Source organism: Triturus cristatus, chromosome 3_1, assembly GCF_964204655.1.
Source record: "Triturus cristatus chromosome 3_1, aTriCri1.1, whole genome shotgun sequence".
Classification (NCBI taxonomy): domain Eukaryota; kingdom Metazoa; phylum Chordata; class Amphibia; order Caudata; family Salamandridae; genus Triturus; species Triturus cristatus.
In genome coordinates, this window is record NC_140583.1 from 652,320,920 (window position 1) to 652,335,803 (window position 14,884).

General features: G+C 43.4%; 1 protein-coding gene across 1 annotated transcript in view; it reads right to left on the reverse strand.

Moving 5' to 3' along the window:
- Positions 1-14,884, reverse strand: part of CIAO2A (cytosolic iron-sulfur assembly component 2A) — a 71,744-nt gene that overhangs the window by 17,316 nt on the left and 39,544 nt on the right. The window contains exon 4 of the mRNA XM_085644680.1: positions 6,581-6,626. Within this exon, the coding sequence (XP_085500806.1) occupies positions 6,581-6,626 (46 nt within the window). The remainder of the gene's footprint in view (positions 1-6,580; positions 6,627-14,884) is intronic.

Consider the following 14,884-nt stretch of genomic DNA (forward strand, 5'->3'; position numbering starts at 1 on the left):
AATTGCAGCAAAGAGTGGTCACAACTGAGGAGGTCACTGCTGAAGTGTCAAATCTAACGCAACAACACGACGATCAGATAGCCAGTGTTCAAATCAAGCTCGAAGAATTGGAAAATCGGCAGAGGAGACAAAATCTAAAATTATTTGGCATCCCGGAGGGGCAGGAGGGATCGGAATCTAGAACATTCATTGTGCAACTGATGCAGAAGGCCTTCCCGGATCTGGTAGACTGGGACTGGGACTGCCAGATTCAAAGGGCCCACAGACTCTCCTTGGTTCAACGACGAAAGGATGATCAATACCCGAGGCCGTTTCTGATCTACTTTAGGAACTATCTGTTGAGACAAGCAGTTTCTTTAAAGGCGGGCCCTCGAACACCGGTTCCTGTGGGGTCTTATTCAATCTTTTTCCGGTCTGATTTCTGTAGGGCTACTATGGACAGATGGCGGCTGAAACAGCTAATTGATCCTCTAAAAGCAACAGGGGCACAGGCTTTTTTGCGGGAACCAGCTTGCCTGAAGATTATAAGGGCCGGTCAAACGTATTCTTTCTTCTCTGAATCAGAGGCAAAGGGAATATTATCAAAATGGCAGAAAGATGGGGCTACTTAAGGCAGGGAAGAGATCAGGAGTCTCGGAGTTAGGATTTAAAATGGGCCAGAGAGGAAGAGCTGTTCTCTTACAGCTTGCTATTTAACTCACTCTCTCTGTGTAAAATATGCTACGTGCACTTCTATTTCTTTTTGATTTAGAAATATAGCTGTTTTATTGGGCTGTTTTTTCTCCCCTCCCCCCCACACTTTTTTTTTCTTTTTCTTATTTTCTTTCTCCCCTCTATTCGCAAATTAATCTTTCTGGTAATCAACACGGGGGTTGGGATAACTTGGCGGCCACCGCGGCTGCAGACAGCTGCCACACCAACGGCAGCCGGGGAAAAAGGGGAAGATTCCTCCTTCAGAGTTAGATTCCGGGTGGGTGGGTTGGGGGCTCAGGGGTGTAGGTGGTGGAGGGGATGAGGGGGGCGGGGAAAAGGGGGAAAAAGTCAATACAACTGCAGGGATAAAAGTAATAAGTATGATCAGGGAAATATTCAAAAGATCAACAAATCAATTTCTAAGAAAGGGGATAGAAAAACACCATCTAGATGGGGGAGGTCAGGTGTCTAGCTTGGAATGTGGCTGGCCTCAACAGTAGGATTAAGAGACGGTTGGTAGCCGAAGAATTAAAAATGTACAATCCTCATATAGCTATGCTATCTGAAACACACATCTCATACAAAGACAAAGTCTTCTTAAGACAATTAGGATATGAAGTGATAGTATGTTCTGTGCAAACTGTGTCTATTCGAGGAGTAGCTATTCTAAAAAACAAGCGATTTAGAGCAGAAGTATGTAAGGCGCTGTCTGACAAGGGGGGTAGATGGGCCATTGCTCAGATGAAGATAGAGGATAAAAAATACGTCTTTTGTTCACTGTATGGCCCTACCACAGATGATCCCACAGTAATGGAGGTAGTGACTTTAGAATTACTAAATTGGGAGGGGGAACGGCTGGTGATGGGAGACTTCAATTGTAGAATGGATTATCGGATAGACACTACAAGGACAGGGGCTTTTTAGAGAATGCGGAGGACACAGGCATCAATCGGGGAGATGGGACGGCTACATATAATTAAAGACGTTTGGAGGAGTCTGCACCCCAGTGTAGCAGGCTACACATATTATTCTGCTCCTCATAAGCTTTACTGAAGAATTGACATGGCATGGGCTTCAGACAATATCCTATGGTCTAGCATTATAGAAATCTGTCCAAGGGTTACTTCGGATCATAACCCCATTCTCCTCTCATTTAAGATATCTTTCGAGCATAAAAGCTCACGTTCTTTCTCTTTCCCTAGATATTTATTGACAGAAGAAGGCTTTTTGACTCAAACTAGGGTATGTCTGAAGGAGTTTTTCTAAATGAACGTAGGGACAGCCTCTCCACTAGTAGTATGGGATGCATTTAAGGCTGCAATAAGGGGCTTCGCCCAGCAGTATATTTGGGGGCAAAATAAAGAACGGAAAAAGGCAATGGAAGCAACTATAGCAGCTATACGGACAACAGAAATCCAGCACACTGATGCAATTGCTAGAGGCCTTTCAAATATCGAAGACCTAGGTTATACACTGGTTAATCTCAGTTGAAGAGGACGTTTAGGGAGAGAAGTATGGCTCAAACTTAATAAGTATCGACTTTTACAATATGAGAATGGTGAGACGATAGGTAAAATCTTAGCTTTTAAAGTAGCAGACGATAGGGCTAAGACCATTATAAAGGGGATCAGAGGGGCGATAATAAACTATAGGAATGTCCAAGTCAGATACTTGAACAGTTTGCGGCTTACTATCAAGTGCTGTACAGCCCAGAAAATCAACCTCAAAAGGAGGAAATATCTAAATATATTCAAGTGAATCCTCGGATAAGGGTGGGGGACGAGACATCCCATTCTTTAGCAAGAGATATCACAGTTGAAGAAATCAAATTGGCAATTAGCTCCTTCCCAGCGGGTAAAGCAGGAGGAGATTATACAGTTCCTTTAGAATTTTATAAGATCTTCCTTGAGGAATTGTTGATACCATTTAATCAGGTTATAAGATTCATTGGTGAAAAAGGCAGGGCTCCTGATTCATGGAAGATAATGTAAATAGTTTTCTTTCTCAAAAAAGGTAAACTGGCGGATGAGTGTGGGTCGTACCGACCTATATCACTCATCAATGCTGATGCAAAAATCTTTGCGAAAATTTTATCGAACCGTTTATCTCCAGTGCTATCCAGTTTGGTCTCACCTCATCAACATGGCTTTATACAGGGGAGAGATATGTGTGCACACGTAAAATATGGCTGTTACTGCATTTGATGTGGCAAAGGTACGATCAACCCCACTCGGTATGATCCTTCCAGATGCCAAGAAGGCTTTCGACCGAGTGGGGTGGGATTTCTTGTGGGCCATATTAGAAGCTTTTGGCATTAAAGGGCAATTTGTAACCTGGATAAAAGCCTTGTATGATAAACCTAGTGCTAAAATTATGTATGCAGGGTTACAGTCTGCCACTTTCCCGATTCTTCGGGGCACCCGTCAAGGGTGCCCATTATCACCACTCTTATTTGCTCTTTATATAGAGCTTTTTGTCTCACCTCTTCAGAATCAACAGCTAATTCGCCCTTTTCTGTCAGGGCATAACTCCCTCAAAGTCATCGCATATGCTGATGACATAGCGGTCTTCTCAACGGATCCGGGTGGGGCGCTGCAAACTATAACAAAGGAAGCATGGGAGTTCGGGCTGATCTCCGGATATAAATTAAATATAAATAAAACTCAGGTTCTCCTGAATTTTAATCCAACTTCACCAATACGAGGGGCTTGCTTAACTGCTACATACCTCGGAGTTAAGATGGCAGCAAATATCGAAATAATTATCTCCCTAAACTATGAAACATTGCTGAAAGATACAAGTAAACTGCTTAAGAGCAGGCACAGACTACCTATAGGTATAATGGGGCGGATAAATATCATAAAAATGAAGATCTTGCCGAAATATCTTTATCTATTCAGGTCTATCCCTTTGCGAGTGAGCATCTCTTTCTTCAAACGCTTAGATGGGATCTTTAGTAGCTTCATTTGGGGCTACAAGAAAGCGAGAAAAGCGTTGGACTTATTAAAACTTCACTTTATAAAAGGCGGTCTTGATTTTCCGGATTTTTAAATTTATTTTTGGTCTGCCTTTTTTGGTCGCTTACGTAGCTTCATCAACCCTGAGAGAAGTACTTATTTTCATAAATTTATGTTGGGTGAAGAGAGCAGTCAGTTTTTGTTTAGAATCAATGACCCAAATTACTTTAAAAGAGTAAAATTTAAGACAGCTCGAGATGGCATAGCTATTTGGCGCGCTATCTCACTGAAATATGAGGTGCCACTATTGCATGTTAAATTTCCTCTCTGGTATAATACAGGCTGCCAGAGATTTTCCATGACTCTTTAGGTAAACGCTGGATCACACATGGGGTAACTTGTTTAGGTGACCTTTATGATCATAATGTTTTTTTCACTTTTGGGAAAAATCCAGTTTCTGTATAATTTAGCAGATAATATGCAATTTAAATATATGCAGATTCGCGATTATTTTATCAAGCAACTAAATCTGATGAACATTTCTGATTCAGATATATGGGTTTGTTTGCATGCCACCAACGAAAAATCTTCAATTAGTAAAGCATATAAAAGCCTTTGTGCTCATAGGTCGGATGAGTGCTCAAGAATAGCGGAACGTTGGACTGGAGTTATGGGGGCGCCAATTCTGGCTATAAATATATCATGTGCATTAATCACAATAGTCAGAGCGGTACACTGACCTAATTTACGCATGCAACAATTTCGTACAATCTGCTTATTATACTATACGTCTGATCGAATAGCAAAGTGGTCATCTAACAATCAGATCAATGATCGGACAAAATGCCCAAGATGTGGTCTGCACGCAGAACTCTTTATTCTGGCAGAACGTGGCACAAATCTTATCACAAAAATTAGAACTCAAAACACCTCTAACGACTATGGAAATAATGATTGGAATAAGAAATACTAGGTCCGATATTCAAGATCTTTTAATTTTTATGCTTGTATGTGCAAGATTGACAATAGCTCGGGTCTGGATCTCACCAAAACCTCCCACAGTAATGGATTGGTGGATATTAGTTAGGCAAACATATGATATGAAGGAAGCACTAGCAAAGATGAAGGGGGCTCAATCTTTGCGTAAATTTAATTTGATTTGATTTGGGGCTCATTGTTCTAAATATGTACTTTCAATATATGACATTTTTATGGCTTTACTACTCACTTCTCTCTTTATGGGTAAATTGTCAAATTGCTTAATGGACTGTTCTTCGTTTTCCGGAAAGCATAAGTATCAACTACTATGATTTAGCTCTTATATGTCTCGCATGCTCATTATTTTTGTCTCTTGTTTCTCATTTGGTTTCTCTGATGTCCTACTTTTGTATTGACAATAAAAAAGTTTAAAAAAATAAATAAAAAAAAGGCACAGCAGCATTAAACATCAGAAGGCTTATGTCCTAACAAAGACATATGGTGAGCACAATTTTTCCATAACGCTGGTATTGTGTGCATTTTTTGCCATGAGATAAGTGGTGATACAATGGGAACGTATATTAATGGTGTGTTTTGTTCCCAAAAGAAGTGGCAGGTAATTTGTGTTTTAGATCCAACAATGTGTTTTGCCACCTTGATATCTGTCAGCTATCTTCTCTCTCTGTTTATTCATGGCTTCCTACATTCAGTGTTTGGAATATTCATACTTTGGCAACAAAAGGATCGCCCATCTTTTCCAAGTGGCAGATCTCCCCCCCCCACTACTGATCAGTACCTTAAGCAGGGCAATGTGAAAGTTTGGTTTCTAACAGACTAGCATTCTGCCAGCCGAACATCTCTATATTTCATGACTTGGCCGAGCAAACAGCAAATTAGGAGTCTTCCAGGCAAGTACAAGAGGTAATACCCCATTTCTGACCACAAAACTGGGTAGGTAACTAACCATCTCTGCTGCAATGCCGTTTACACATTAATTGTAGTTTAGATATTCAATGCGACACCTGTAAAATTGTCCTATACACTAGCCTAGCGGAACAGTCTTTTCTTCCATTAAACCTAGTCATGAGAACTTCATTACTACGATCTTCTTCCAAAGTCACCTGAGAAATGGAGCCAGATAAGAAAGTTGGTGTTCTGGTGAAAGTGAAATTTGAGCCTCCTGATTCTTGAAATTTGAAGATCTGACTTGACCAACTTCCAAGAAGATAGACCTCAGTTAGATGACCTTCAAGTCCACGCTCCTGACCCAAACAGTTTTTCACAACTGCAATCCCTTTCGCCGCGTTACAGGTCCTCATATATTTTTGCAAGGACTACATCACTCGCCATGTACTGCACCCAAGATGTTATTATAGTCCAGCTAGGAGAGTTGCTAAAGTAACAACCCATAAAGTGGGTGAGTCCAGTATTGCTTTCAATGGCCCCTTAGTGGACTTTGGAGTGCTGCCGAAGTATACAGCACATTAGACATGTAATAATATTGACAGCGACACCTACTGGGCAAGACTGGGAGAACTGCTGATCGAACAACCCTTTGGGAGAGATAAGCCAAGAACTGCTTGGAGCTTCTTAGTGTAAAGGTTCAGTTCCTCTTACACGGACGTCGCCTAGCCGGCGTTGAGATTGCTGCTGAAGTAATGCTTTTATTTATTCTGAACTGCTGGTAAAAACACAAGCCACAAGAAAAGAAATGAGCAGATTGTAAGTCTTTCTTTATTCGCTGCATCTATGTTCTCTAAGTTTTATACTTCTCACTCACAACTTGAACCACAGATCTCATTTCCATATGTGGTGACATACAGCCAAGCTTCCCATTTGGTCTGCACAGCCAAGTGGGTGGACTCTCCCTGCGTAGTCCCCAGACACATCTGGATACACTTACTGCCCCACCCGTTCCCGTGCCCCACACCAGACCATCTGAGTAAACTTACTGTCTTCCTCCGTGGAATGTGCTCCTTCAGCAATGTAGATTTCCAGCTGAAAAGAACAAAAAAAATGTTGTGAAGGGACTGAAAGTTAAAACACCTTCTGATACCTCTGGAAGCTAGTATCATCATGCAGTGTCAATATTGTCAATGAGTAATCAGTCGAAAGTTGGGTATAGATTTATATGCTTCAGTGAGTGGATGTGTGAAGGGTATTCGGGGTCTGCCGTAGGTGTTTTATGCTTTTGACAGTGGACTTAGAGGTGTGAGTCCTGTGGATAGCTGTAGGTGTGCAATTGGTAAGTATGTATTTTCCATGGATGAGATTGTTTGCTATTTATACATCTGGGATTAGGTATCAGCGCCTTTTGTGGTAGGGTATTACAAGCATGGCAGCTTACAGGTGTGGACACCCAAAATAGTGCAAGTAGGCACGTGAATTTTCCAGGGGGTTTGGTCATCGAAGTGTGTAAAGCAGTTGTTTGCTATTTATACATCTGGGATTAGGTATCAGCGCCTTTTGTGGTAGGGTATTACAAGCATGGCAGCTTACAGGTGTGGACACCCAAAATAGTGCAAGTAGGCACATGAATTTTCCAGGGGGTTTGGTCATCGAAGTGTGTAAAGCAGTTTTAGGTGTGCAATTTATCTTATGTCTATGCAGGTTTACAATGTCTTTGAAGGTGGGTGCAGGTGTATAATACCTCCACTTCAGTAGTGGATAGTGTAGAGGTACAAAGCCCCTAGGGAGAGTGTAGGCTTATATTTGCCTTAGGAAATGATGTAAACATGCAATGACTCAAGAAGTGAATGCAAATGTGTGTCAGCTCCAAGGATCAGTGTAGGTGTGAGATGCATCTAGTGTGTGTAAGGTGTATTCCTCTGCCTGAAGAGGAAACGAGGGGGGTGAATGCGTGCCACGACTATATGCCACCTCAGTAAGAAGTGGAAAAAAGGAGTAGTGATCCTTTTTTATATACAACCCTCACCAACTCTAGTAGTGGCAGGTTTCATCATCGGGTTCTCCCTGACCCTTATAAGTCAGCGTGTGCTTGACCGTTTTCCATGAAGCTCTTTGTATATTAATATGTCGGGGGACATAACTTAAAAATAAAAAATCATCATCCACTCCCAAGTTATCCCTTTATTAGCTGGGTGGATGGGAAAAGTTTAAATAAAACTATAGGAGGGGCAACAAGGATGAAATGGTCCTAGGACTCTTTTAGTGGCAACATGTTTCAGCTCTACACTAATAGCCGTATCAGGTCCTGGGCATTCATCAGGGCAGGTTTGTTTTTCGAATTCTCCCCCGGCGATCTGTCTGTTCTCAGAAGGTTCTCATTTAATCATGCACATTAAATATTAGGCATGCAAAGGCAGTTAATACTTGCCAGTCCAAAGGTACCCTAGCAGTGGGCATTTTCAGACCTCTCTGGGGCGGAGGGAGTTTTGCCCTATGGTCAAACATTGTCAAGGGTTCCTACCGTCCGCTTTACCTATTATGGTTGGTTCGCACACGGCTAGTGGAAAAAAAAGGGTCACTTTTCCTTTTTCCCCACTTCTTACTGAGGTGGCATATAGTCAATGCACGCACCCTCCCTCCCTCCCATACGCAAGGGTAATTTTTATTTGTACATGATTAATTAAAACCTTTACAAAAAAGTGGAACATTGCTAGAATTGCTAAAAATTCATTTTATACAGCTTTAAAAATTTGTTTAATACCAGTTTATAGTCATCAATAAAATTGAAATTTTTAAGTTTGCATTATGCCTGTTCATCATCATCAAGGGGCAATCGCTCTACCTCTTATTAGGACGCGCTCAATTTGATCTTGTGCCTTTTTTTGCAGTTTATTAGTCTTTAGGGAAGCTATACTTCCTCACATTATTCCATGACTCAGTTGTTATCTCGACATCAGGTGCCTGTGGTGCGTCTTCAGATATTTCAGGCTACCATCAAGGAACTGTTCAGACTGTCTCTTGTTGATCCGGTCTCAGCGTACTCTTGTGCCTTTTTGTTACTAAGTCAAAAAACGTTGCAACACGACAGTTTAATTTTGTTTTAGTTGGATTAAAACACAGTTTGCCTGCCTGCCTGCATGTTCGAACACCATGTAAATTGAAGGATGGACGTAACAGATTGTACCTAATTGTTAGAAGGTGGTTCTGACACTATGGGCCGCCCGGATTTTTTGATTTTGAGCACCTAATTGTTGAGCTTTTACTGTGGGGGAGCCTCATAAGTTGGGACTCACCCACAGTGAACTCAGGATGTAAGAGACTGCATGGGGATTTTACTGGTGTTCCCCTGGCTTGACCAGGCCACTGCGCAGCAGCTGGAGTAAGAGACACCGGGCTGGTTACATGCAGACATGTGTACATGCGTGTGCACACGTGTACGGGCTGCGCAGGGGAGATTCCTAGCGTGCGCAGTCCAGGAGCAGCTACAAAGTGAATGGTGTGGCAGGACTTATGCAGTATTGGATGGTGATATGGAATAGGCTTTATACGCTGGAAAGAAACATTTCACTTCATTATTTCCCTAAGGGAATGTGGGGCCCATGGCTAAATTAACTTCCACAAGGCCTACAGTTTCCAGACATGCACTAAAGTCCATTGTATTGGAGGAAAAAAGTATTCTGCAGAGTCTAAAGTCATATTTGTACTGCTTTTGGGTCATCCAGAACTGTCATATTTCTGTGAGCCAGCCAGGACCAGACCCAGGCTGAGGGCTGACCTCAGCTGGATGGATTGATAACCTTTCTTCCGCAAGCTAGGGCCTCCTCTCCACGAAGAGAAGATGGGAGGGGCTACAGGCTCATCCATCAGCAGCTGTCACTGGGTGCCAGGCACCAGGCTGCACCAAGGAGGGAAGGCAGCGTGGGCGAAAGGGGCTTCAGAGACACTGGATGACACCATTTTTAACAAACCCAGAGGCTGGACACGAAGGAGGGAGCAGGGGCAGTGACGTGATGTGTCGCTGTTTGATAGGACCAACGGAGACTTCCTGCCAGCCCCCTACACAACTTTTAAAAAGTGCTTGCACAGGAAGAGAAGATCTCTGGGGTGTGTGCTCGGCGAGGCTGAAGGTGCTGGAGCCTGGCGGAATGGGCAGTTGGAAGGAGAGACCCCCTGACTGCCCCCAGGACCCTATCAGCACCAGAAGAAGAGCCCAGGACTGGTGCACAGAAACAGGGGCCCTGCGCAGGGACAAGAGGGGCCCAGAAAGAGAGCCTGGCGAAAGGCTGGCGCAGGGAGCCAGTGAAGACAGCACACTGCTGAATCTATGCTCTCAGAGTCCCAGAGGGCAGAGGAGAGTGTTCCCAGTGGCGGGGGCTGGTAAAGAGGAGCATGAAGCGCCCCATAATGCGTCGCCAGGCATTTGGAAATCTGCCGTTTTGGTGCTTTGTGGCCCCCAGAGGAGGGGGGTCACCCTCACTTGTGAAAAGGTGCTGGGGGAGCTGTTGGAGAGGCCCAGTCTTCCCCCCCACCCATCACGAAGAAATCTGCCATTTTGGTGCCTGGTGGCCCCAAGAGGAGGGGGTCACCCTTACGTGTGAAAAGGGGTGCAGGGGGGCTGCAGGCGCACCGCAGTCTCCCCCAGCATAAAGAAGAACAGTCCACCCCTAAGTTTCACGGGGCTTCTGAAAGAATAACCTCTCAAGGGCTCAGCCAGCCTTTAACACCTTCTAGGCTGGAACTTATGTTCTACAGCTGAGGGTGTACTATGAAGTGCATCATGGAGTGAAGGGCTGAGTTGGGGGATGTCTGGAGAAGGGCATCCCCTGGAGGTGAAGTGGTGTAATTGCACCGAAATGCATTTACTATTGGTTATTTCTTTTTAGGTGGACTGAAAGTCACATGTGTAAAGTGAAGTACCTGTGTAAGGTGATGTTAAGCTAAATGGAGTTATGTTGCTGGACCTTCCTGCTAGGGGGTCTGGCTGTATTTATGTAATCCCATGCTTTTACCTGTGATTCCTTTTAAAGTGAAGAGGCACACTGCAGGAGAAGTGTAGTTGCCAGGAGTACTTCTTTTGAAGGGACTGTAAGTCACATGTGTAAGGAGATGTCATAAGCCAAGTGGGGCTATGTTGCCAGACAGTCCTGCTAGGGTGTCTGGCTGGATATGCGCAATCCTGTGATTTCATTTGTGATGCCTTTAGGGGCTGTAATTGCAATGCATTCAAATGATCAACCAAGGTGATGAGTACTGTCATTCTAAAGTGTGCGTAAACATGGATTCTTGCTGCTGCGCTTAGGTGAAGACCCCAGACTGCTAGCCCTTAAGATATAGAGGTGCATACTTTATGGTCAGTAGGAGATGCTCAATCAGGGTCATGTGTCACCAAGGCAGGTTTACCCCTTTTCAATGCTTGTTGAGGTAATGGGGTGGGTCGCCACTGGGATGGTGCCAGTGCGCAGGGCCCTCGCTCCAGGCTATGTTCAACTAACTGCATTGGGGGCAAGCTGATGTGCATACATGGGAGTGGTGGTACTAGACCCCACCCCCCCTGCGGGAGGGGTGGAGATGTTATGCAATGTCACAAAGTCATTCCAACAGCTTATGTATATTTGTAAATTGGTGCATAGTATTGAGTGGTGTGTGTGTTTAATAAATGTACTCTTACTTTTATAAAGCAAAGTACAGACTGGACAATCAATTATTGAGTGTTATTTTTGTGCACCTGCAAATGGCGATTACTAGCCCACACCACCTCCCTTTAGTAAGCCTCAGACTGCTCTGCAACGCTACCCTCTGAGAGTCAGGCGCTACAATTGGGTGTTTGGTTCCCAGTGAAGGACAAATGTAGTCATGTTATTTGTGCAGGCCTCACAGATGCTGCCTCGTTTTCCAACACTAATATCCTTTAATTTAGGGCAGATGCAAACAACATGAATATTGTCTTCCTTGCCAGCTCCACACAAACAACACTGCTGCGGGCAGTTTTTTCTTTCCCAAGGCGGCAGGTGAGGGGCAACTGGGATTACTCCGAGGCGTAATTTAAAAAACTTTTCTTTCGTCCTTAAGTTAACTCCAATGTTAAGGTACGCTTGAGGTTGCAATGTTCCGTAATCGCTAAGCATGATCCAGCCATGCTCCCTTTTAGTTAATGCCTCCTTATCCTCAATGGAGGATATAATTTGTGCTGATTTTTTGCGTGATTTTGTAAAAAAAACAAAAGATCAGTGGAGGTGCCCCAAAGGTCTGACAGTCCCAAAGCTTGAAGTGAATCAAATTAATAGTCTCTGGCTGAGGATTTTCGGTGTCGGAGCAGCTCTTCCCATAGATTGGAATTTAAAGAGCCGACCTCGAAGCTGCGAATCTTATACCAATTATTGACATACGTGCCCCTTCTTTCCAGTGTTTGTTTTAAAAGGCCGAATTCTAGTCGTATTTGCGCTGGAGAAACGTATCTTGACAGATTAAAGATTGCCCTGTATGAATTAGCTGTCACTATATCCAATAGTGCAGCATCCTTTCCTTGAAGGGGTTCACTCCCATATGTGAGGGTCGGCTGTAGCTTTGCACGCAAAACCTGGAACAAGGGGTCAAGCGTTAAGTCAGGAAGTTTGACCTTTAAAGATTTTATCGCCAGATAAGTCGCAGTTCCCTTCCCTCGCAAGGACTCCAATTGGGGTTTGAACAAGTTCTTATGGTCCAAAATTACTCCCATGTATTTATAAGTAGTTACCAAGTCCAGCCTTTGTCCATATAAATACCAATTGATCTTCCTCTTTTTTCCGATAATTCACTGCCATGACTTTGGATTTAGTTAAATGTATTTGCAAGCGATTCCTTTCTGAAAAGGAATGAGTTACATTCAAAAGATGTTGGAGGCCAATGGGAGTCCGGCTTATTAATACCAATTCGTTCGCATACGCAGATTTGACAGCGGAATTTTCCCCAGTGTTGGTGCATGACAAGGACAATTATCGAGTTCTCCTGGCAAATCTGCAAGGAAAAGGTTAAATAAAAGCAGAGCTAGAACGCAACCCTGTTTTAGCCCTTTTGTTGTAGGGATGGGTTTAGAGAGGTGCGTTTCTGCTCCTAGCTTAACCTTAATCCAGGTGTTTATGTGCAGCAGTTTCAACTTGTCGAAAAGCCGTTTTGGTATTCCCCAATTTTCCAATTTCCGCCAGAGCTTGTTACGATCGACGTGATCAAAAGCGGCAGTATAGTCAATAAAGCAAAGGAATAGGGGAGATTTGGCCTCTTTTGCTGCATCCATCAGTAGGGTCAGTGCCATGATGTTTGTTATGGTCCCTTGACCCCGGCAGAAGCCTGTTTGATTAATTGGGATGATGGAATTTTCAGATGCCCATGATGTTAACTCCTCCAGTATGGTTCCTGCAAAAAACTTGGCCTCCACGTCTATAAGGGCAATGAGCCGATAGAGGTTTGGGAGTTTCCTGTCGCCCTGTTTTAAAATTGGGCTTATTATTGATCCTGACCAGGACTCCAGTAGAGTCAAGGTATCCTTTATATCTTTGAAAACCGGTGTCAATGCCACACTCCTAAATTCCGCGTCTATTTTGTATAGCAGTGGTGGAATGCCATTTGGACGGGGGGCACCTGTTGGTCTGCCTCTTGCTATTTGCCTCTTAATATCAGCTGATGTAGAGTCATGATGTTCAGTCTTGGCAGAGACAGAAGAATTTAAATCCTGCATTGATTTACACATACAAGAGGGTGACATGATTTCATTTTGGCTCCGATTCTTGGGTAGTGGCCGTTGTATGGCCATTGCCTATTTTTTCCCTGTTGGTTTCATTGCTGGGCCCCTTTTTCTCCTGTTTCTTCAGGGTTCTCCTCATTATCAGCGACTGTACTGTTGAAATGCTTGAAGAGGTATTCTGTCCATGCCTCCTCCGCTATGTTAGAGTTTAAACCAAGATGGTTTGGATTCTTAATTCTTTTGATTATTTGCCAAAACCTCAAGCTGTTTTTTTTTTTAACTTCGTGGAGGAGCTTGGCCCATAATTTGTCGTTTTTTCGTTTCTTTTTTTCCCCATTTCTTCCTTTTTAACAGTTTTTTCGCTTCCCGTAGAGCAATTTGTAGGTCCTGATTTGTTGGATTTTTTCGCATCTATATCAGTGTTCGATTTATAATTTGCTTTTGCGTTTTCATTTCTGGGCTAGGTTGTGATTTTATTGGTGCTCCCTTTTGTTGGCTTACCCTGTTCGATGGCCCTTTCAATAGTTTCTCACCAACAGATAAGATGAAATGTTGCCATACTTCTACTGGTTTTACCAGGAGACTTGCCACTTGAGCATATAGTGTTTTTGCCATAAGAGATATGCTGCTGATATTGCTGGGGTTGCACCGCAGCCGCCTAAGATTTGCGGTCACTTCGATGTTAATGCCTATGAATGGCTCGATCTTAAGAGGTGAGTTAACTTTTATTGTTGCTTCTTGAGGCAGGTGGTCGCTGTATTCGCTAGTCCCTATCCTGAACGCTGTTCCTTTACCAAGCATATTTAAAGATGTGAATGTATAATCCAAATGGGAAGATTGTTTTATCGAATGAAAAGTTACGACCGGTGGGTCGTCCTCTGGGAAGCGCCCATTCAAGGCTCTTAAGTTGAGATGTTCTAGTTGCCATAATAAGTGATTTGAGCAACTTGTAGGTTTCTTAATTTTTGGGGAGCCCCGTCTTGGCACTTCCCATGCGGCGTTAAGTTCTTGGTCAAAAGCATCACCTACTCCAGAGCTGATAAGATACATATTAAAATCACCTGCCAGGATAATATAGTTGGTATCCTCTTCAGCCATTATCTTTTTTGTGGCTTCTATCAATTCCTAGGCAGCTTTCAGTTTATGTTTGGGATGGATGTAGGAATTAATTACTATGACTTCTTGGTGTACGCTGTTGAGCCCTAGTGCTATCTTTACCGCCTGCATGGCGCTTGGCGGTGGTACTTGAGATTCTATTGTTGTGATCTCACCTATTGTTACTATGGAGGCCATAATCATTAAACCCCCCGATCGACGACCACAATCAGAGCATTTTGTTGCTGGGATACAGCAGGATGGCCTATCCCTCCCAGGTCTCTTGAAGCAGTAACAAATCAAATGATTTTAAATATTTCAAAAACTCTGGATCCTCGCTTTTGCTAGCTAAACCGTTGATATTCCAGGTACATATGTTAATTTGTCTGGACTTGACCAAGGAGGAATCAAAACTACTCTCCCTTTGTCAATTTGTGTGGTCTGTTATGATGGTAAGCTGAATTCGCCTCCAATTTTGTATTGTGGCCGGCAGGACATGCAGTGAGTCCCTTAGGTCTTGTGCTGAGGGAAAAGA